Source organism: Halichoerus grypus, chromosome 7, assembly GCF_964656455.1.
Source record: "Halichoerus grypus chromosome 7, mHalGry1.hap1.1, whole genome shotgun sequence".
In the NCBI taxonomy this organism is placed as follows: domain Eukaryota; kingdom Metazoa; phylum Chordata; class Mammalia; order Carnivora; family Phocidae; genus Halichoerus; species Halichoerus grypus.
In genome coordinates, this window is record NC_135718.1 from 39,880,360 (window position 1) to 39,903,684 (window position 23,325).

General features: G+C 41.0%; 1 protein-coding gene across 3 annotated transcripts in view; it reads left to right on the forward strand.

The window, feature by feature from the left end:
* VSTM4 (V-set and transmembrane domain containing 4) overlaps positions 1–19,797 on the forward strand; it is a 99,850-nt gene extending 80,053 nt beyond the window's left edge. For 2 of the 3 annotated variants that reach the window (XM_036103139.2, XM_078077455.1), the window contains one exon: positions 18,380–19,797. In XM_036103139.2, the coding sequence (XP_035959032.1) occupies positions 18,380–18,505 (126 nt within the window). In that variant the 3' untranslated portion in view covers positions 18,506–19,797. The remainder of the gene's footprint in view (positions 1–18,379) is intronic. The other variant, XM_078077456.1, reaches the window with a different exon arrangement.
* The last annotated feature ends 3,528 nt before the right edge of the window (positions 19,798–23,325 follow it).

Sequence of the window (23,325 nt, forward strand, 5' to 3'; positions counted from 1 at the left end):
AGTTAAATTTTACATGAAAAGGATATATTAACCTGCATAAAATATGTTCATAATCTCGATTTAAAATTAAAAAGAAGAAAAAAACCCACAACCACATGTACAATATATCGCCCCAAGTAAAAGCCTTGGGAAAAAAACAAAAACTTTGCTGGTACCACGCTAGTACCATTTTTGAGGAGATAAAAATTCTATGCTCCCCTCGGTACACATGCATATCCCATTATTGTCACGGGGAGTTATGTATGTTGACTGGAGGGAAGAATAGATGCTGAGCTTCAGAAGGGATGAGAGGAGGGGAAACAGAAGTCATTTGGTTTCATGGATTTCCTCCAGTCCGGAGAGAGCAGGCGGCGGGGCCCGTGATAAGCGCGATGCAGTCGTCAGGGAGGTGAGGCCCCCCACCCCTGCCCCAAGTGGAGATGGAATCCGATTAGTCTCGTGTTAGGGACTGTTAACTCTGTCACAGGGCTGTCACCTCCCAGGCCCTCTGCTGCCTGGGGCTGACCACAGACAGCCACCAGGTTGGATGCTTCTCAGCTGTGTCAGAGGCCAGTGGAGATTGCTGGAGGCTCTGATTTTTTTCACGATGGGCCAAGTGAAGCTCTTACTCTCCAGGAAGACTGGTAGCACCTTAGGCACTCGTGAGGAACCCCCTTTTGGGAGACGGTGGGGATCCTACCCCAGGATTGCCGCAGGAGGAGTCTGCCTCACCCCGTTCTAGGAGGATAATGTGCCCCTGTGCTTTGAGGAGGAAGGTGCCTCGGGACTGACCACCTCAGGACTGCGGGCCCCTGTTTATTGCATCGATGCAGGTCATATCACGTTGCAATCTTCCACATCCCCATTCATTCCTCGCGCGTTTATTGAGTGCCGGCAGGCAGTGTGCAAGAAGCTGTGGGGACAAGAGCATGAGCCTTAGAATCTCCCGACGGACGGGAGCAGGTGGTGGAGAGAGAAGCTGGGCCAGAGGTTGGCCGAGGCCGGAGGGAGGCCTAGAGGTCCTGCAGGTCCAGCCCCATGAGTGACCCCACCGGGTGGCACAGGCCCATCCTTCTTCTGGACGTCCTGGAGAGGCCCCCTCTGGGAAGGCCCACCCTGTGGGTCTGCAGGGAATGTCCCTTCAGAATGGTAGCTTGTCTCCCAGCTCAGCTCAGCTCAGCTGATTTGCTGCTTTTATTGGGCACTTCGTTGTTGGGATCATTGCACTGCTGGGAATTTTTTTTTTTTTTAACTTTTTTACTCTATTTTATTTTTGTAATCTCATGGAACAATATCATTTGTGCTCACATTTGATTTTTTTTAATAGAAAAAGCTGATTTCATTTAAAACCTCACTGTTTTCAGTGCAGAACATTTCAGAATTGTTATTAAAAGACTTTTTCAATCTCAAATAGAGAATACTAGAAAAAAGTGCCATTTTGGGGAAAAAAAAAGAAAAGAAAAAAAAGTCGTCACTGTATCTGTGACATCAAGCTAAGTATTCAAAATATCCAGAAGGAAATCGTGATGGGAAATCCTGAGTTCATGACAAGCTAATGGAACATTGAAGGGATTTTATGCCCCTAGCCAGATTTAATTCTAACTTACTATTATAACTCGCAAAAGCTGAATTTATACATTCCAGCAAGCACATGTGATGTCCAAAAGGCGATAAGACACAGCCTCGTGAATGTATGACTAGAGCACACATAGAAAGATGAAGATGGCAAACTACGAATTCAGTCATGTGTGCCCATTGCTCACATTACGTATGAATTCAGCAAATGAGCCACAGACCTGCTGTTATTTTATGTCTGGTCTTACCACTTGGTTTGTGCCCTGTACATCGTGTCCATGACCTAATGCTAGTGATGGTGATGGTGATGGTGATGGTGGTGATGTGATGAAGATGATGATGGTGGTGACACATGCCCTTCACTTCCGTGGCACTTCCCCATGCAGCCGGTATCCCCGTGCTTGTCCCTAGGAACGCGGGGACAACCTGACATAAGCATTGCTATTGGCTCCGTCTCCCAGATGAGGCAGGGAGCCGCAGGGAGGTAAGGACAGACAGTGCACTGTCGGGTGCTTGGCCTCGGGTCCCTGTTCCTCCCCACTGGGCTCCGGGCTCCGCTGCTCCTCATCGAGAGCACTCAGTAAAGTTCTAGTCCACCAAATCTTGGAGTGTTTTCTGCCTTGACCTCACTGGATGGGATTTTATATGATGAAAGTTGCAATGGTGATTCTAAATGGGGCGAGAGTGGGGCTGGCAGTTCAGAATATCCATTTGTTAAGATTAGAAAGTGAAATTCCTTCCATAGGCTCTCATTTCTCTGCAGTTGCCTAATTCCTATTTGGCATATATTCTTTAAGCAGTTTTCTGTGTATTCACAAACTTATATCCATATCTCTCTATATTCCCAAAGTGTATATGCAGTCACCCCACAATCAGTGTAGGTCATGGCTACAGATTATGACAAATAATTAATGTGTGCCACCTTCCCTAAAAATGAGAATGATCTTAAACAAAATGATTATACATTGAAGTGTTTTCTCACTAACAATATATCAGGCTCATATTTCTACGTCAGTACATATAGATCCATCCCATTCTTTTAATAACTGGCAGGTGTCATGGTATCATCATTCCTTTCATCTGTCTATCTATCTATTTATCTGATATCATCATATGTCTATATTTTAACCTATGAAGTTGAAAGCCATATGCAGATTTATGTGATTCCAAGGAGTAGAACCTAAGTATCCTTCTTCTTGGTAGAAAGTCCTCATGGAAACCCTAGATAGGCCAAAAGAGAAAAAAGTCCCATGGTTCTGCTCGCGATTTCCAAGAGCATCCCCTCGCTGTATTCCTGAGGCCCAGGATATTCAAAGGAGGGTTTTTAATGCAGTGTCAGACTGGTTTTCTTTCATTTTGTCTTAAACTCATTTAGTCGATCATGTCAGAATGTGCACTGACTATCCCCTACATGCCAAGGTAGCACTTGAACCGGGCGCCTTGCCGGAAGCTAGGTCACAACCAGTGGCATGCCCCCGCCCACTTCCATCCACGAGAGAGAACAGCTCTCTGGCGTCATAAAGTTTACACGTGTAAGTCAGCCAGTGCTGTAAAGCAGAACGTTTCTCTTGGAGAACTAGTTGCTCACCGTTTCCCAGCACACTGTGAGATGCAGCCGTGAAGGTTTGACCGAGTCTGTGCTTCTGCAGAGCTGAGCGGTGTGGTTCGAGGCTAGCTCTAGCCCCAGCTCCCCACTTACGAGCTGTTGACCCCAAGCCTGCCATTTCTGTGCCTCTGTTTCTACCTTTGTAAAATGAGGGTGATGGTAAGAGCGCTTTCTGCGTAGCGTTGTCGGTACACTGATATACCACGTGTTAGGTGCTGTGATTACATTCTGGTGGGAGAAGGCCAATGAACAGGACTTTATAATTCCAAGGAGTGAAACATGCTCTGCAGAGCAGTACTGCAGAGCATATTAGCCAGGGAGGGACTGGGTTTGATGGGGAGGAGCCTCCTTGGAGCAAAGGCCCAGTAAAGTAAGGGAGCAAGCCACATTGCTATCTGGGGGAAGAACATTCCAGGCAAAGAGCACAGCCTGGGCAAAGGCCCTGAGGTGGGCTCTGGACAAGGACAACTGTGCCCGTGTGTCTGACATACACCAGGAGGCCAGTCTGGCCTGAGCATTGGTCAGCAAGGGGGTTGTGTGGTGTGAACTGAGGCCAGAGGACTCCTGGGACAAAATCATGAAAGATCAGTATCCTGATAGGGACTCTAGATTTTATTCTAAGTGTGATAAGAAACATTGGAGAATTTTGTGCACAGCAGTGAGTGGTTTGACTTATCTTTTTAGAAGGATTAACTTTACCACTATGAAAAATATATATATAGATTTATATTTATATATATCATTGGATTTATTTGGCACTGGCCTGAGGTCCAGTGGCATCCATCAGAATCTGGCAGGTGGTGTTTTCCAAATGATCTCTCAGTGTCTTCTTCTCTCTGCCTCTAAGTATTTCAAAGGGACCAATTGTCAAAACAACACTTCTCTGTACTCTATAATAAAAATTATAGTAATAATAATAAGTGAGCACTTGTATAGTATTTACTATTTACCCACAAGGTAATTTTCTAAGTACATTACACGTATTAATGCATTTAATCCTCAAAATAACCCTGTGGGATAGGTACTATTATGAGTCTCACTTTACAGATGAGGAAATGGAGGCACAGAGAAGCTACGGAACTTGCCCAAGGTCACAGAGCTGGTAAATGGCAGTCTTTCTGTCTCTGAGAATCGATGCTCTTAAGTACCACTAGATAGATCCTTGAGTCCCAGACATTCGATGAATCAGAGTGTTAAAGATTGCAGTGGATTAGAAGACTGAGGGTTCCAAATTGAAGATTCTCAGAGTGGACTCCTACATAGAAGGAGATAACCAAACACCCTCTCTTTCTAAACATAAATATTCTTTTGAATAATATTGCCAGTAAAAGTACTTTTAGAAGGAAGCTGGGAAAACATACATCTATGGTCCATGGGGAAGAGAAAATGAGTGTCTGTATTAGATCATGGAGCTAATCACCGCTATCACTGTGCCACTATGAAAAGTTTCATGTGTCAGGACCCTCCCCAAGAGCTTCATTTATAATCACATTTTAGCTTCCAAACATACACTGGTGAAATCTAGAGACCTCCATCTGTCTGATGACTTGTAAAACCTTGGGCCTTTTCTGTGCATGGCTTTAACAGGTTCTATAGCTGGTCACCTCTGTGTGTCCTCAGAGCAATTAACCAGGGGCATGTGACTTTCCATCATGTCATATTCATTCTGGGAATGTGCTTTGCTAAACATCCTTTGAATTCTCCAGAGTCAAGAGCATGATGCGAATTTGCTCTGCTCAAGAGTTCCAAGTGACTTCATCCAACCCACAGTGCCAAAAACCTGGATACAACTTTGAAATCTTAATCCCCATCCAAAACTTCTCTCCTGAGTTCCAGATCCTTTCTAATCCTTCCAAAGTCATAGAGATCACTGGTTCATTGGCCATCAGTTACTGAAGAATCATGTGAAAGCCAGGCATGGGGGAGGAATTTGGGCAGATATCATGCCAAGGTTTGTGGCTGTCTGAAGCAACCGAGGAAGGAGGCGTTTGGTGCCTGAGAGAGTACCTGTGTGCTGCTGGTGCTGACCAAGGGTCCTGGTCTCTAGACCCCGGCTCAGAGCATCAAGAGGCACCCATGTCAGCAGTCACAGCTGCATGCTGGATTTGGGGAGTGCAGCTGAATTCCAGCCCTCACTTTGGAGTCAGGATTCTGGTAGCACTTATGCTGCTGAAGCCAGAGGTCCTAGTGGACCAGTGATCTCACCTCCAAGGAGATGGTGAGTAGAGCTGGCATGTGGCTCCAGCAGTTATCTCAGAAAATTCCCCAGTTCTACCCTTTCACCGCTTAGCTTCCTATTCCCACCTGTCCAGTGGACATTTCTAATCAAGAGTCTCTTGCCAGGGGTGCCTGGGTGGCTCAGTCGGTTGAGCCTCTGACTCTTGATTTCTGCTCAGGTCATGATCTCAGGGTCGTGGGATCGAGCTCTGCATCGGACTCTGCCCTCTGTGCAGAGTCGGCTTGTCTCTCTCCCTCTGCTCCTCCCCCTCCTCTCTCTCAATCCCTCAAATAAATAGATAAATAAAATCTTAGAAAAAAGCAACAAAGTCTGTTGCCACCTGACACACAGCATGGCCAAAGCAGAGTACGCCAGTTGGCTGACCTGTGGAACTCAAAATTAAGTCAAGTTCATTTCCAAGGCATGTCGATTCTAACAGGGCCAGTAAGAACCATGACATCGTTTTCTTTCCTGAGGTTGGACCTACGGATACCCGTCGAGGGGTCGAGGGCCCTCCATCAAGTAGAGCCTCCCCGACTGCACAGCCTCTGCCCCCTCAGTGGCCATAGTCATGTGGGTGGGCGTCGTGAGGGGAGAATTTGTTTTACTAGGTACTCCTCTGTTGAATAAAAAATGAGCACTTATCTTGAAGGGGGAAGAGGAAGTCTGCCCTCGATAATATGTAATTCTCTCTTGGGTAAATAGATTCCTGATAGTGCAGGTCGGTAGAACTGCAATCACATTTTTTAACTCTAAGGTGACGTTAGCATAAACATCCCCATGTCCTAGTTATTGATCTCTTGCTCGGATAATGCTATTACCCAATTGAACTTCTGACATCGGAGAACTTGCAGTGGCTGCAATTCCATTTTTCTTTTATTCCTGCAACTTAATTCAACGTGCACATCCAGCTGTGATCTCTATGAAAAAATGTTGTTTTGCAGGAGTCTGCATAGAATGTTCAATCAGCCTCTCTCTCCCTCTCTCTCTCCTGGTAGGAATGTTAAGTTTTGGCTTGAATCCTGAAATGAAATACTCAGAAACTACCAATTAGGAGCTTGAAGTGTGGTGTGTCCCCAAGAGGTGCACAACTTCTGAATTCTTGGGGGTTGACTTCTCTAGTGTGAGCCATATCAAGTAAATCCTTCCCCCATAGACCCACTTTCCATAATCAATACTCTAAAACTGGGGGAAAAAGAGCTTAAATTAGAAGTAAGAGGTCCAGCCTGGGGGCTGTAATCTGCTGTTGAGTGTCTCACCACTGGCAGAACAGAAGGATGGGCCATGGAAGACTTGGCATTTCATTGCATACTGACCTTGTTACACCTAGAGTCCAGAAGGTTCTGTCACTGCATGAGAAAACTGGTCTGTGTGATAATGCTTTCTGAATCCTTCTGAGGGGAAGTTGTGCTATGTGGGAATTTAATCTGGCTCAGTGGCAGTCAGTGAGCAGTTGAGTTCAAGTCTAGGATCTGTGAGATCCTTAAGGACAGCAGAAGGGTCACACAGCTGATATTTGAACTCAGGTCCAAAGTGCCCCTGAAGCCATGCTCTGCAGTCAGCCACGGGATGATGGCCTCCGGGCCGGTCTCCTTGCCTCCTCTCCATGAACATTTCCACCAACCGAGAGAAGAATTTTTCAGAATTCCATTCCGGCCTTTCTTTGATGCATCAACATATGTCTGTATCTGAACCTCCATCCCCTCTTGCTTATCGAATCCCCTTCCAGACTAAGGAATGGATTCTACCTTGGCTGGGAGGAAATGTATCGAAACTGAGATTATAAGTACATAAAACAAAGAGGTTTAAGAACAGACAAGAGCCCAAGCAGTGGAACACAAATACCAGGTCCTTATTGGAGGAATAGAGAAACTGACCAGGGGTCTCTGTAGGCTGAGAGGGAAAAGAAAATAAAACCAGACAGTCCTGGGAAAGAGGAAATGGGGCAGATGCTTCTCACGTGTTTGGAAAGTTCTAGGGCCTTTTCTAAAGGACCTGTCACACCTTCCCAGCAGTTGGTCCACTTCCCCTCCTTCCCGTTTCTTCCTTCTCCTGCTCTCTAGTGAATACAGCAACATAAGACTTAAATGTCCGAGGCCTGGAAATCCTGCTTCCAGGGGTTTCTTTTGTGCCTGAGAGCAGTCTGAAGCACTTGCAAGGGTGTGGACAGCCCATTCGAGGTCATTGAAGGTTGTACCCTGGAGTGCACATGCACTTCTGTGTGAGTAGGAATGGGGTCTTGAAGACCCGCTGCAGGGTCCTCACCCAGGTTGTGCCCCATTGCATCACCCACTTTAACCTTGACATGCTGCTCCTGGCTCCTGGCTTTACTGCCAGTTCTATAGTTTTACCAATAATTAATGATTCCGATCATTTGCTCTAAGCTGCTTCTCCCTTGAACCTTCCACTAAAGCATCCGGGCAAAAACAAGGTGGCTTGGTGAGAACCGGTGAGGAGTCTACATTTACCGCCTTCCGTTGGCCATTAGGAATTTATCTCCAGTTAAACAAGCCGGGAAATGTAATTAAGCACATGGTTGATGGTGACAGCCAAGTGTGCATGCCAGAAAAACAATAGGTTCTTTAAAGGTGCCAAGGACCGATATTATGCATCTTCTGTTGGAAACTGTATACACTTCACAATTCGGAGCCTCCTGTGTGCTGCCTCATATCTTCAATCAAATTATTATATCCCAGAAATATGCATAAGGGAAATGATTCTACACATTTTATGGAGGGTTGTTGCTTGTAGCAGTAATTGAAGTACCTTTCCACTTATGAAAGTACTAATTTTATTTGTTTTTATTGCTTTTCTAGATGCAATTATTTATTTAGTGTGCTTTGGCTTTATTGAATTATGTTTACTATAGGAACATCATAAAAATGTATGAAAACAACACATCAGCCCAACCAGCCTGGTGACCTGTATTGAGAAAGCTAGTGTTATTTTTCATATCCAAACGTAATGGAATAACTTAAGAATAAACAGATAATCTACACTAGAAAACAATGCAATTTCAAGGTAATGTAATAAAACACCTGGACAATATGATTTCATAAATCTGGGTTCTAAAATTTACATGAGTTGGGTTTTGCGTGCTTATTTGAGGACACATGGCATTTCTAAATGGAATCATTATAATGTGAAATGTAATTAAACTGAAAGGCAAGATGTTGGCTTGGAATATCTGGACAACTAAGAAGGAATGTTAAAACTTGATGTCAAAAGACAAGCAAGAGGCTCTCATCCCTATAAATCTCCTTTGAAATTTAAAAATGGCCGATTTGTGAAGGTCGATTGGCAATTGTACTGGCGTAGGAGTTCAGGAACTCTCTTTGTCTCTTGCTTCCTGTCTCTATTAGGATGCTCCATTTCAAAAGAAAAGAGGTTTTTGCTTTAGGCATTCTTTTTAAGAAACTTAAATTGAATGTAAATGATTTACTTGTCCTGAATCTTGGCAAGATAACCAAGGTGGAAGCACGAAAATAAAAAATCATAAAACAAAACCAAGAAACAACGAAAAGCACGTTGCTTAAATGCAAGTCAGGTGTCTTTTATGACTGTAAATTCATGACTGACTTTTATTTTTCTGATTATGACTTAAAATTAATTAATGTGTTGTTTAAATACATGTGCCTACTAGAAAATGTGAAAGGTATCAACAAATGTACACACTCAATTGTGGGTCTCCCTTCGGCCATCCAGGTTATGTCACCAGAGGGCACCATGAATAGGTACCAGAGGCTTGATTTCCCAAGCAGGTTCCAAGGGCTTTCTAAGCATGTAAAATACATATACACATATTTACCCAAGTGATAATAAAACATACAGTCCACATATGGTTCCCTCATTCTTTTTAAAGACTGCACCAATACCCATTGTATGAATACATCAGTCTCCCGCTGATGTCCATTGAAGTGTTTCCAGATTTTTGCTTGTACCAACAAACACCTCCATTAACAATATACAAGAGGACCCGTTTCTTCTGTTTCTTTTCGCAGTCTTTCCTTTTTTAATGTTTGTTAATGTGAAAGACAAAAAGTGATGTCTGATTTTAAATCATGATTCTCTTATTACGAGAGGTTGAGTCTCATTTGTGTGTGTAAGAGCCTTTGTAATTTCCTTTCCTGTGAACTATCTGGTCCTGTCTGTTGTACTTTGTTTAATATTCTAATGGATTATTGGCCATTATCTTTGTTGAATTGTAAGGCTTTTTGATATGAGTTGCAAATATTTTCTTCTTCATTCTTTAATTGTCCTTTGACTTTATTTAAGAAATATTTTGCCCTCTATGGCTTGAAGATGTACATATCTTTTCTGTATTGATCCTGGATTATTCTGTAAAATACCTTCTATACACTGAGGTTATTTTTAAAAATGTCCCCACTCATTCTTCTAGCACTTATGAATTTATTTTCCACATTAAATTTTAAATTTATCTGGAATTTGTCTGGTATAAAGAATGATGTAAGGATATGATTTTTTTTAATGGCTACCCAAGTGTCTTAACACTATTTATTGAAAAATAATAATTTGTTTTATTATTCTGGGTTCATTTCTAGACTTTCTCATCAGTTCCATTGACATATAGGTGTATTCCTTTGCCAGTACAACAGTATTTTAATTATTACAGCCTTAGACTTTAATATCACTAGAATTGGATTACCAGTTATTCTTTTTATATTTATTTAATAAAAATATTTATAATTTATAATTATTTAATAAATATATTTATATTTACATATTTATATAAATATATTTATATTTATTTAATAAATAAATAAGCACTTATTGCTTATTTATTTATTATTGAATAAGTTTGATGTGTAACATTGTATAAGTTTAAGGTATACATGTGCTATTTTGATACATTTATATATTGTAATATGATTGCCAATGTAACAGTGTTTATCACATTACATAATTATACATACACATGTACATAATTATAGTGCAATATTATTGTCTACATGCATTATCCTGTGCATTAGATCTCAGTGCCTTATTACTGCTCGTTACAAGTTTGTACCCTTATGCACCATCACTCTTATTTGACTCCTCTCAGTCCCCGGATAACCACCATTTTACTCTCTGCTTTTTATAGGTTTAACTTTTTGAGATTCCACATATAAGTAATATCATACAGTACTTGTCTTTCTCTGTCTCACTTTAGCATAATGTGCTCAAGGTCCATCCGTGTTGTCACAAATGGGAGAATGTCTTCCTTTTTCATGGCTGAATAATATTCCATTGTATATATGTAGCATATCTTTTTTATCCATTCATCCATTGATGGGCATTTGCGTTGTTTCCATATCTTGGCCTTGTGAATCATGCTGTGATAAAATGGGGTTGCATACATCACATTGAAATCCTGTTTTTTGTTTTCTTTGGGGATACACCCAGAAGTGGAATTGCTGGATTATATGGTACATCTATTTTTAATTTTTTGAGGAACCTCCATATTGTTTCTATAGTGGTTGGACCAATTTACATTCTTTCCAACAATGTTTAAGGGTTCCCTTTTTACCACATCCTTACCAACTCATGTGGTCTCTTGTCTTCTTGATGATAGCCATTCTGACAGGTGTGAGGTGATATCTTATTGTGGTTTTGATTTGCATTTCCCTGATGATGAGTGATGGTGAGCATCTTTTCATGTGTCTGTTGGCCATTTTGATGTCCTTTTTGGAGAAATGTCTAATTCTTTTGCCCATTTTTAAATTGGATTTTTTTGTTGTTGTTGTTATTGAGTTGATGGAGTTCTTTATATATTTTGGATATTATTTGACTATTTCAACCCCTTATCCATTAATAGAGTTCGAAAAAAGTTCTCCCTTTCTATAGGTTGTCTTTTCATTTTGTTGTTTCTTTTGCTCTGTAGGAGCCTTTCAGTTTTATTTAGTTCCATTTGTTAATTTTTTTCTTTTATTGTTTGTGCCTTTGGTGTTATTTCCAAAAAAATTATTTCCAAGACCAGTATCAATGAGCTTCTTCCACATGTTTTCTTCTAGGGCTTCTATGGTATCAGATCTTTTGTTTAAGTCTTTGATCCATTTCAAGTTAATTGTTGTGAGTGATGTGAGAAGTGGTCCGATTTCATTATTCTGCATGTGTTTCTCCAATTTTCCCAGCACCATTTGTTGAAGAGACTATCCTTTCACTATTGGGTGTTTTTGGCTCCCTTGTCAAATACTAGTTGACCATATATGCTAGGGTTTTTCAGTTGTCTGATGTGTCTATATTTGTGCCAGTACCATAGTGTTTTTATTACTATGGCTTTGTACTGTAGTTTGAAATCTGGAAGCATAATACCACTGGCTTTGTTCTTTTTTCTCAAGATTGCTTTGGCTATTTAGGGTCTTTTGTGGTTCCACACAAATTTTGGGATTGTTTCTTTTATTTCTGTGAAGAATGCCTTTGGTATTTTGATGGGCATTATGTTGGATCTGTAGGTGGCCTTGGGTAGTATGGCCATCTTAGCAATATTAATTCTTCCAATCCATGAACATGGAATATCTTTCTATTTGTTTGTGTCTTCTTCAATTTCTTTCAGCAAAGTTTTGTAGTTTTCATTGTACAGATCTTTCACTTCCTTGATTAAGTTTATTCCTAAGTATTTTTTTGATGCCATTATGAATGGGTTCATTTTCCTTATTTGTTTTTCAGGTGCTTCATCTTTAGTGTAAGGGAGTGTAGTTAATTTCTCTATGTTGGTTTTGTATCCTGCCACTTTACCAAAATAGGTTTTTTACTAAATCTTTGGGATTTTCTATATGTAGGGATCATATCATCAGCAAACAATAACAATTTTACTTCTTCCTTTCTGATTTGAATGCCTTTTATTTCTTTGTCTTGCTTAATTGCTCTAGCTGGGACTTCCAGTATTTTATTGACTAGGAGTGGTGAGAATGGGTATCCTTGCCTTGTTCCTGATCTTGGGGAAAACACTTTCAGTTTCTCTTCATTAAGTAAAATGTTAGCTGTAGGCTTGTCATATATGGCCTTTTGTATGTTACTTCTATATCTAGTCTGTTAAAGGTTTTTATCATGAAAAGATGTTGTGTTTTGCCAGATGCTTTTTCTATATCTATTGAGATGATCATGTGATTTTTAGCTTTCATTTTATTGATGTGGTGAATTACATTTATTGACTTGTGTATGTTGAATCATCCTGCATCTCAGGGATAAATCCCACTTGGTCCATGGTGTATAATCCTTTTAATATGTTCATGAATTTGATTTGCTAACGTTGTTTTGAGAATTTTTGCATCTATATTCATCAGGGATATTGGTCTATAGTTTTCTTTTCTTGTGGTACCCCTGTCTGGTTTTTGTATCAAAGTGATGATGGCCTCATAAAATGAGTTTGGAAGCATTCCCTCCTCCTTGATACTTTAGAGGAGTTTGAAAAGGATTGGTATTAATTGTTCTTTGCATGTTTGGTAGAATTTTCCAATGAAGCTGTCTGGTCTTGAAGTTTTTTGTGTTGGGAGTTTTTTATTAGTGATTCAATCTCTTTACAGTTAGCTAAAGCTACTCTTTAGCTTTTCTATTTCTTCCCAACTCAGTCTTCTTAGGTTGTGTGTTTCTAGAAATGTAAACATTTCTTCTCAATTATGTAATTTGTTGGCATATAATTGTTCATAGTAGTCTCACGATTCTGTGTATTTCTGTAGTATCTGTTCTAAGGTCTTCTCTTTCATTTCTAAATTTTTTTATTTGATTTTTCTCTATTTTTCTTTAATTAGTCTAGCTTAAGGTTTGTCAATGTTGTTTATCTTTTCAAAGAACTGTCTGTTAGTTTCACTGATCCTTTCTATTATTTTTCTGGTTTCTATTTCATTTATTTCCACTCTGAGCCTTACTTTTTCCTTCTTTCTGTTAACTTTGGGCTTAGTTTGTTTTCTTTTTGTAGTTCCTTATGATGTAAAATTAGGTTGTTTGAGATCTTCCTAGTTTCTTAATATATGTACTTATTGTTGTAAACATTCCTCTCAGAACCGCTTTTGATATATCCCACAGTATTTGATGTTATGTTTTCATCTTCATTTGCTTTGAGATAATTTCTTATTTCCCTTTTGATTTCTTCTTTGATCCAGTGGTTGCTTAGAAATGTGTTGTTTAGTTTCCACATATTTTTAGATCTTCTCACTTTCCTCTTGTTGATTTCTAGTTTTATACCATGTGGTCAGAGAAGTTGGTTGTTATGATTTCAGTCTTCTTAAATTTCCTAAGATTAGTTTTGTGGACTAACATGATCTGTCCTGGAGAATGTTCCAGGTGCACTTGAGAAAATGTGTCTTCTGCTGGATGGAATGTTCTGTATATGTCTGTTAAGTCTATTTGTTCTAAAGTATGTTTCAATTTCAACATTTCCTTGTTGATTTTCTGTCTGAATGATCTATCCATTGCTGATAGTGGGGTATTGAAGTCCCCTACAATTATTGTATTGTTGTCTATTTCTCCCTTATGATCTTTTATTAATTACTTAATTACTTTTATTAATGACTTAATATATAATATACATATATGCTTAAATATTAATTACTTAATATAATTAATGTATACTTAATTTCATTGTTTAGTTGTTGGGAGCATATATATTTACAATTGTTATATCTGCTTGATGTATAGACCCCTTTATCATTATATAATGACCTTTGTTTCTGGTTACTCTTTTTGGTGTGAAGTCTATTTTGTCTGATATAAGTTTGGCTATGTCTAATTTTTCATTTCTGCTTGCTTGGAATATCATCTTCCATTTTTTCATGTTAAGCCTATTGTGTGTCTTTAGAGCTGAAATGATTCTCCTGTAGGCAGCATTTAGTTGGGTTTTATTTTTTATCTATCCAGCCACTTGTGCCTTTGATTGGTGAGTTCCATCCATTTTACATTTAGGATGAATATTGATATGTAAGTATTTACTATTGCCATTTTGTCTTTTGCCTTCTGGTTATTTTGTCTTTCCATTGTTTCTTTTTCCTTCGTTTCTGTCTACTTTTGTAAGTTGATGGTTTTTCAAGGTTATTGGCACAGTCTCCTCCCCCCCCCCCTTTTTAATGTTTTGTGTCTATGCTTTAGATATTTGCTTTGTGGTTGCCATGAGGTTTACACAAAACATTTCATAGATAACATAGTCCTTTTGCTGCTGATAGCAATTTATTTTCATTTGCCTATGAAGTCTCCATTCTTTCACTCTTCCCCTTTTATATTTTTGATGTCAAAAATGATCTCTTTTTAGGGGTGCCTGGATGGCTCAGTCGTTAGACCTCTGCCTTTGGCTCAGGTCAAGATCCCAGAGTCCTGGGATCGAGCCCTGCATCGGGCTCCCTGCTCAGCGGGAAGCCTGCTTCGCTTCTCCCTCTCCCACTCCCCCTGCTTGTGTTCCCTCTCTCTGTGTCTCTCTCTCTCTGTCAAATAAATAAATAAAATCTTAAAAAAAAAATAAAAAAAACCAAATGATCTCTTTTTATACTGTGATTTTGTTACCAAGTTGAAATAACTGTAGTTATCTTTAATGCTCTTTTCCTTTAACCTTCATGCTGTAGTTAAGAGGTTAATAAACTATTCTAAAGAAGAGTTATCGTATTCTAATTCTATGTATTGCCTTAATCAGAGTTTTGTGTACTTTCATCTTTTCATTTCAGCTTGAGGAGCTCCTTTCAACATTTCTTGTAGGGCAGGTCTAGTGGTGGTGAACTCTCTCAGCTTTTGTCTGGGAAAACCTTTATTTCTCCTTCATTTCTGAAGGATAACTTTGCCAGGTATTCTTTGCTGACAGTTTTTATCTTTTAGTACTTCTAATATGTCATTCTTCTCTCTCTTGGCCTGTGGAGTTTCTGCTGAGAAATCTGCAGATAGCCTAACCAGGGGTACTTTTGTAGGTTACTGTCTTTTTTTCCCCCTTCACTGTCTTTAAAATTCTTTCTTTATTGTTGACTTTTGACAGTTTTAAAATAATGTGTCTTGGAGAGGGTCTTTTTGCATTGAGATAATAAGGTGTTCTATTAGCTTTGTGGATTTATATATCCCATTCCTTCCCCAGGAGTGGGAATTTCTCAGCTCTTATTTCTTTAAATAGGCTCTCTTCCCTTCCCCTCTCTCCTCCTTCTGGGATACCCATTATTCTTATGTTGGCTTTTCTAATAGAGTCAGATGATTCACATGGTTTCTTCACTATTTAAACATTTCAGTTCTCTCTTCTCTTCCACCAGAATCATTTTTATTTTTCTGTCCTTGAGCTCACTAATTCTTTCTTCCATATGATCTGCTGTATTTCCAGTACATTCTAATGCATTCTTCGTCTCATTTATTGAGTTCTTCAGCTCCAGAATTTCTATTTGGTCCTGTTCTGGAATTTCAGTCTCTTTGGTAAAGTATTCCTTCTGTTTATTAGTTTTATTGCTGAGATCACTGCATCATCTTCTTGAGTTTTCTTGTGGCTTGAACTTCTTTACAACAAGTGTTTTAAATTATCAGTTAGGTTATAATATTCCATGTCTTTGGTTGCTGGCAAATTGTCATTTTATTTTTGTGATATCATGTTACTGTGATTGTTTTCATATTACTGTGATTTTTCATGGTGTTTGAGGAGAAGTGGTTCTGCCACTGCATTTGAAGTAAACACCTTCTTTTAAATGTAGGCAAGGTTTTGTTTACTTTGATTCTAACTGTTCAACAGGTTGGTAATTAGGAGCCTTCCTTTTGTTTTCCAGAAGGTGGCGCTATAGCACAAGATTTTGGCTTCTGTTAAGGGATCTGACAGGCTGCTCAGATTGGGAGCACTATGCATTTAAAAAAAAAGCAAAAGGTGGGGCAGAGCAGGGGTGAGTAGGGAAGGTGTACACTCAGTGCTTGCGGTTTTGGGTGTGCCCACTGCTCCGCAGGGGGATCCTGAAGTGGGGATGGTCCTCTTTCAGTCTCTTTTCCTCTCCCCCATCCCTGTGGTCTCCTCAGAGAGAGCAACTGGTCCCTCCAGCTGTGCAGCACATAGCCAGGCCGACCACCACTCACTCCTGACTTCACCCTCCACCTCCTCTGCCAGAAGGGTGGTGCTGGCTGGTTGCTGGAGCAGCCCACACCTTCTCTGCCATCACAGCACATGCCACCACGGGCTCCGTCACCACCACCACCCTCCCTCTGTAGTCCCGTCCGCCCACCTTAGGTGCACAGATGGTCAGATCTCTTGGCTATCCTGGTATGCTATGCAGAGGTGTTTTTCTTTTTGGTTATGGATGTCCAATTAGTTGTACATGGAAGGGGAGAGAAGAAAGGAATGACTCCTGCTGGTGTGATGCTGACGTCACTCCATAGTAATCCACCAATTATTCTTTATTTTAATTATGTTCCTTAATCATGGCAGGAAAATATACACCTCTGCCTCCTTCATTCAAACGTTGTTTTTAACAAAAACGTTTCTTTTTAATTTTACTAAATACCTTTCCAGCATCTATAGAGATAACCGTATTGTTGTTTGCATCTGTGGCTATCGTGGATTGTATTGGTAGATTTTTCTAACATTGAACCGTCTTTGCATTCCTGGAACATGGTTATCTGCCTTTTAATGTGCTTCCTCATTCTGAGTAAATCTGATTTAAAATTTACATTGATAGATTGTTTTAAAATACATGAAGTTTTTCTTCTTCTTTTAATGTTCTGGATCAGTTTAATTACACTGGAATTATCTTTTCCTTAAAGGAATTTCTCATAGAAAGTTTCCTATAAAGCTGCCTGGGCCTGGTGTTCTTGAGAAAGAGCTCTTTGACAGTATTTCCTTCCCTTCTTTTCTTTTCCTTTTCTTTCTTTTTTTGATAATAATTAGTACATTCATATTTTCTGGAGTTAATGTTTATAATTATATTTTTGGAACATTACCCATTTTATCCTGTATTTCGAAATTTGGGGCAATGAGTTGAGCAAAGTCATTTTTTTGTTTGTTTGTTTGTTTGTTTTAATTAAAAAAATTTATTTACATTATATCCCCTTCCTCATTTCCTATGTTAGTCATTTGGGCTTTTTTCCCATTTTATCTTGATTAATTTATTTTTCAGTTTATTTGTTTTATGGTGTTTTCCAAGCACAAGCTTTTGGGTATTTTTATAATTCTACTATTGTTCTGCTTTCTGATTCATACAGTCTGGTTTTAATTTTGTTGGTTTTTCTTTCTACTTTTTTTTCACTTATTTTGTTCTTTTCTAACTTCTTTAATTGGGTGCTTGATCCATTTAATTCACATTATTAATATAAGTATTTAAGACTGTGACTTTTCTGTGAGTACTGCATTCTTTGGTTTCTAGCAAGTACTGTTTTCTTTTTCATCATTATCAAGATATTCCAGAGCTTTAGTTTTGTACAGGTTAAGTCATTCAAGGCGATGTCTAGATGGTATTCTAATTTTGTTATTAATTTCTAGAATTTTTTGTTTCTGTCTCTATCTTTTATTTATTTATTTATTTTTTCCTTTTGATCAGAAACTGTTAGTGGGACACCTGGGTGGCTCAGTTGGTTAAGCATCTGACTCTTGATTTCTGTTTAGATCATGATCTTAGGGTCATGGGATCGAGCCCTGAGTTGGGCTCCACACTTAGTGGGGAGTCTGCTTAAGATTCTCTCCCTCTGCCCCTCCCCGGTCTCGTGCTCTCTCTCTCTCTCAAATAAATAAATAAATAAAATCTTTTTTAAAAAAAGAGAGAAACTGTTAACATTATTTTCAGAATTAAAGTTTATTTTGTGGCCTCATGTTTAATCATTTTTTGTTAGTGTTCTATGTCAACTTAAGAATAAATGATGATGTCTCTTTGCAGGGCATAGTGTTCTTTAGAAGACAATGAGATCTTTATGATTATATTAATTAGGTTTTTATCTATCCTTGGAAAGTTTGTGTCCATCTTTTCCCCCTTGGATCCTCAGAATGCAGTGAAAATGCACGCCCGATGAATGAAGGTATGATGTGGAACTCCCTGTGGTCAGCTAGAGTTGTGTTGTGTTCTGTCTTCTAGCCGAAGATTGCTGAGGAGAACCTGACCTACGCTGAGCTGGAGCTGGTCAAACCCCACCGGGCTGCCAAAGGCCTCCCCACCAGCACTGTCTACGCCCAGATCCTCTTTGAGGAGAACAAGCTGTAACGTGGCGTCCTCTTCCGTGGTCCTATTTAATACCTGCCACCCCAGTTATTTATGATATCTTGGAAACAAAATCCTTATTTTTGTATTTTACCTCGTGCCTTCTGTGTGGTGAGGAGCCCTTTTCCAGCGGTGTCCCAGGTGCCTTCGAGGAGAGGTATGACACACGAGGTACGAGGCTCCTCTCCATCAAAGAGTAGGGGCCACAGCCCTTGGACGAATCTCCCAGGACAGGATATGTCTGGGTCCGAGCCCTGAGCAGTGTGAACTCTGATTCTGAGAGCACCCAAGGAGATTTTCTGCTGAGCCAAACCTCTTCATGTTTTCTTCTCCTTTCTTTGGGTTTTAATCTTTTTAAAATCTTATTTTAATCTTCTACTCTTCCTGTATTTGTGATACCAAGCTCATAGTATATAGCTAGAGGAAATGCCATTATAGGCCAAAGTGTGAGATGGTAGATATGTCCTAATTGGTTTTTCAAAAGGTCAGAGAACATTTCTAGGGCACCTCGATCAGAGCGAACTGCTTATTGCAAATGGTCACTCAAGATAGCATCTCTTGTTTTAAATAGATGCACTGACCCTGGTGATTTAAGGGCAGAGGCAGATTGTGGGGAACTTTGATGTCTAAGCTAACAGTCCACTGTCTCTAAATACGCCAGTGCCCATTTCCCCGCCTGTGATCACCCAAGGATGCAGGGCGAGTAGCACACCATTCTAAAGGACACCCCCCCCCCCTTCAGCACGGTGGACTTATATTGCTATAGAAACTCATATTCCCCAGAAAGTTCTTGCTCACTGTTTTCCAAAGGAGCAAGGGAGGGAGCTAGCCATCGATGGACACGCTGGAGGAAGTGGGCCTCTTGGAAGTGTGCCGAGGTTACCAGCTCTGATTGAATGTCTGCTCTTGTGTGAGCAGAGTTTTTTTGCCTGGTTCCACTGGGGTAGGAGAGTAGGAAGTGCAAGCCGAGCTGGAAAAATGTGTTTTAAAGACCCTACTGTTGTAAAGTGCCTCTCCCAACTCGACTTCACATGTGATTTCTCATGTGTTTGGGTTGGGCTCAGGCAGGGATGCGGGGCAAATACATCTGTGCTGAAGTTGCCCTGTGTGGACTGATGTGACATCCAGCATCTCCCTGAAGATGGACACCTTCTAGAAGAGAGACAGCCTGTTGACTGTGTGAAGGACACTTTTTGTGTGGGTGTGCTCTGGGCGGTTATTTACTGCACACTGCAGAAATTGTTTGGCTTTGTAATGGATCATGTATATACGGTAAATTATATATTTTAAACACAGCCTTGAGTGTGAGTTGTGCTCCTCTGTATAAGCCACGTGCACTCGGTCTTACAAGTTTCTTATTCCCTAATTATCTCAGACTCATGTTTATATTAAGGTGACTTAACCTGTCATAGAATTCTTGTAATGGGATAACGACTACTGTGAGATTCTGGATACTATACGTTGCTTCACAATACACGGTGTTAACATTCGTGCGACAGCCAGTACTTATCTTCAGAATGAAAATTTCTTTACAGTGTAAGGCTCTCATTACAATAGCTTCAAAAAGCAAATGTTTGTCCATGAACTTAGCTCTGCAGTAACACTCGCAAAGACCCATGATAGCTTATGAGTACATCTTGTGGTTTATTGGAAAGGGTCCGCATTGGGAGCAGGTAGATTTTCTAGAAGCAGAAATAATCTGCCTTTACAAAGAGGAAGTCATTCTCTCTGGCCTATACCTGCATCTCATTTCCCTTCCCCTCTGCCAAATTTCAAAGATAGTGAATAAACCACACAGCTTTTGAGGAAGAAATACCACCTGGAAGGATTCACTGGACCTTCCCAGAGCATCCTTTAGGAGAGTGAATATATGGTTGGCACACAATTCATATAATTATCATGGGCAGCATATCCTATTTTATCATGGCAATGTTCCAGCAGACTGTGGTTCTTTGGTGTTTTGAGAAAGGAGGGTGATTTCTTCATTTGCACGAGGAGCCATATGGGCTAGTGGGGCCCCCGGGGGTGACAGGTGGGGGTGGAGAGTGGGGTACATGGAGAGAAGATTGTGGGGAGAGGCAAGAGGGTAGGGAGCCCCCAGCCTTCTGCAGAACCGAGCTGAACTTCAGTCACCCTCAAACCCATGTCCTTAAATTCAGAGGGAGTTTAGGGCCATCATATATGGAAATAAACACATGCCACTAAGAAGAGCACAAGCTTTTCAGAGCTGGTAGCTGCAGGTTAGTCTTAAAGGTCACTGTTATAGAGTCAACCCAGACTTTTTCTCCAACATTCTGGTCATAACTGCATAAATCCACCCTATGCTGTGTGTCTGGGGGACCAGATAGACATAGAGTATAAAAGGAGCCTGCCAGACCATCACCCCCTACTGAAAATGCTTCCTGAAGGAATCTTGGAAGGTACCATCCACATCCGAGCAGAGTTCATCCCACCATTATCTCCAGAAGCAAACCGTCCCAGTTCAGCTCACAACTAGAAGCAATGGATGATCTGTCCCTGGTGCTTCTTTGGGATGATAAATCTGGACATTATTGTCATAGTAAACTAAAAAAATGGGTCTACTTGTTTATTCTCTATCAAGTAAATCACTAACCATGCCTTAAATTTCTAAAGTAAGGGGAAACATATCAAATAGAAATTAGGAAAAGCTCTTCAACTTGCTTTTACTCTCAGGCATCTATTGAAACAACTATATTAAAGCAGTTTATAAAAGGGACAATTGCTTGTACATTTAAATGAAATCAAAACAAGTAAGAACCCATTACTCATAGATACTCTAAGGTTTGGTGGTGAACTTTGACCTAGGTCAGGCTTAACATGGAAACATGGAAACATGGCAGGAAGCAAGGCAGTGAAAAACGGCATCCTCAAGCTCTGAACTAAAGTTCTGAACTAAACGCCCCATGTTGTGGGGGGAAAGGGTTGGGATTTCTCTGGGATCATGTCTTCATTAAAGCATCATGATTTTGTTAGCTCACAGGGCGAGTCAGAAAAAGCCAGCTCCCCCGCCCCCCACCTTCCACACCCTTCCTGATACTTGCTGGAGTGAAAATGACATGGGGCACTTGGTATTTTTTAGTGCATAGTCATCTGGGTCATCCCACACATCGATAAGCCCAAACACTCACTGGGGATAAGAACACTGAACCAGCTGATGCTTTCAGGGACTGTTCACGCCCTTGCTCATCACTCTGCCTCTGATATGCATGACTGCAACCTAGGCTGGGCCAAGAATGGGGCTCATGCTCCAGGCCACAAAAAATGGTCCAAAGCTTGCAAGAGGCCTGGCCTGGACTAATCAGAATCCTTGGGAGAAACAAAGCATCTTTCCCTTGGGCAGCAAAGCTAGGATGCCACATACCAGATCTGCCTCCAGCCATGTCTCTGGTGAGTAGAGAAGCCTTGAAGAATGAAGGAGACTTTGAGAGAGAAGCAGGGAGGAAAGCACAGAATCCTAGCTCCCAGACCCTAGAATCTCCCGGACTTTTCTCTTTCCTTCAGATCTTCTTTTGATTCAATTAACTACCCTCTTTTCCTATCTTCTAAATCCTGGTTTTGTTCAAGCTCATCAGGTTGCAATGGCAAGAATTCTGACTAATATAGTATGCATCAAAGTTGCTTCCCAGCTCAGGAAGCAAAAGATTCCCACTGAGTGTCCCTACCCAAGGAGTCCACTTACATTATGTCCCATGAGGTCCTTGCAGCCACGAGTCTCTGCACTTTCCCACTGAGCAGACCTTCTCAGGGCCCTGAAGACACTTCTTGATGGAGAGGGACTGTCAGGACTTATATTCTCCTGATGGAGGGACCCTCTGGCTTGGAGTAGGGATACCAGAAGGCCTGGAGCAGTACTAAGCAGCACTGGGGACAGCAGGGGAAAGGCACGAGGAGAAGATTCAAATGAGCCACGCCACAGGGATACTGGAGGGAGTCTTTTTGTGTGGCTGTGAAGTTTAGTGTGGCTTCCGTATAGAACATGTCTTTCAGTGTCCCTGCGTTTCCTGGGGGAGAAGGTGGGACCCAGCTCTGTGTCGTTCCTAGCCCATTATAAGGTGAGGCAACCACATGGTGGGGATGTTGACTCTCCATCACATCCCACCCCCCACCCCCACCCCATACACTGGACAGAAGCTATTCACCAGGATGGAAAACAAAGAAGACATTCATGGTCTGGAGGAAGGGCCTGCCTTCTGCATGGACAGGTTGAATGTGAGCTATGGTGGAGTGCTCCCTAAACTTTAGGACATTACCGGATCTTGATACGCTGTGGATCGTAGTTCAGGAAGTCTTTATGGGGCCCGGGAGTCTATGTTTCTGACAAGCCCCCAAGGAATGCCCATGCTTCTGAATCCGGACCGTGTTTGGAGTGGCATCGATGTAAACTGTTGGGAAATGTGGATCTGGAACCCCTGGAAGGTTGGGGGCTGTCCTGAGAGTATAGGTCACAGCCGAAGCCTGACAGTGAGCAAAATCCCCAGGGAAAGGCAGCCCAATGTGGAGAGAAGGTGCCCAGGCCTGAGTGATGAGGAGCTCCCTGCTGGCAGCTCCAGGAGCAGGTGAGGAGCCTGAAGGAGGCCAGGCGAGAGCAAGCGATCAGAGAAAGCCATGTCTGGGAGTTTCTCGAAGGAGGAAGCACTCAGCAGTGTGCACTCTGCAGAGGTCAAATACAATAGAGGTTGAGCCTTTGCTCTTTCTGAATTAATTGTACATTTTGCATTTTTAAAAATGATTTGTTTTGCTGGGGAAAACAATTCCCCAAGTGCACAGGGCTAACAGACTTTGGCACTGAGCCCTGTGTGCTC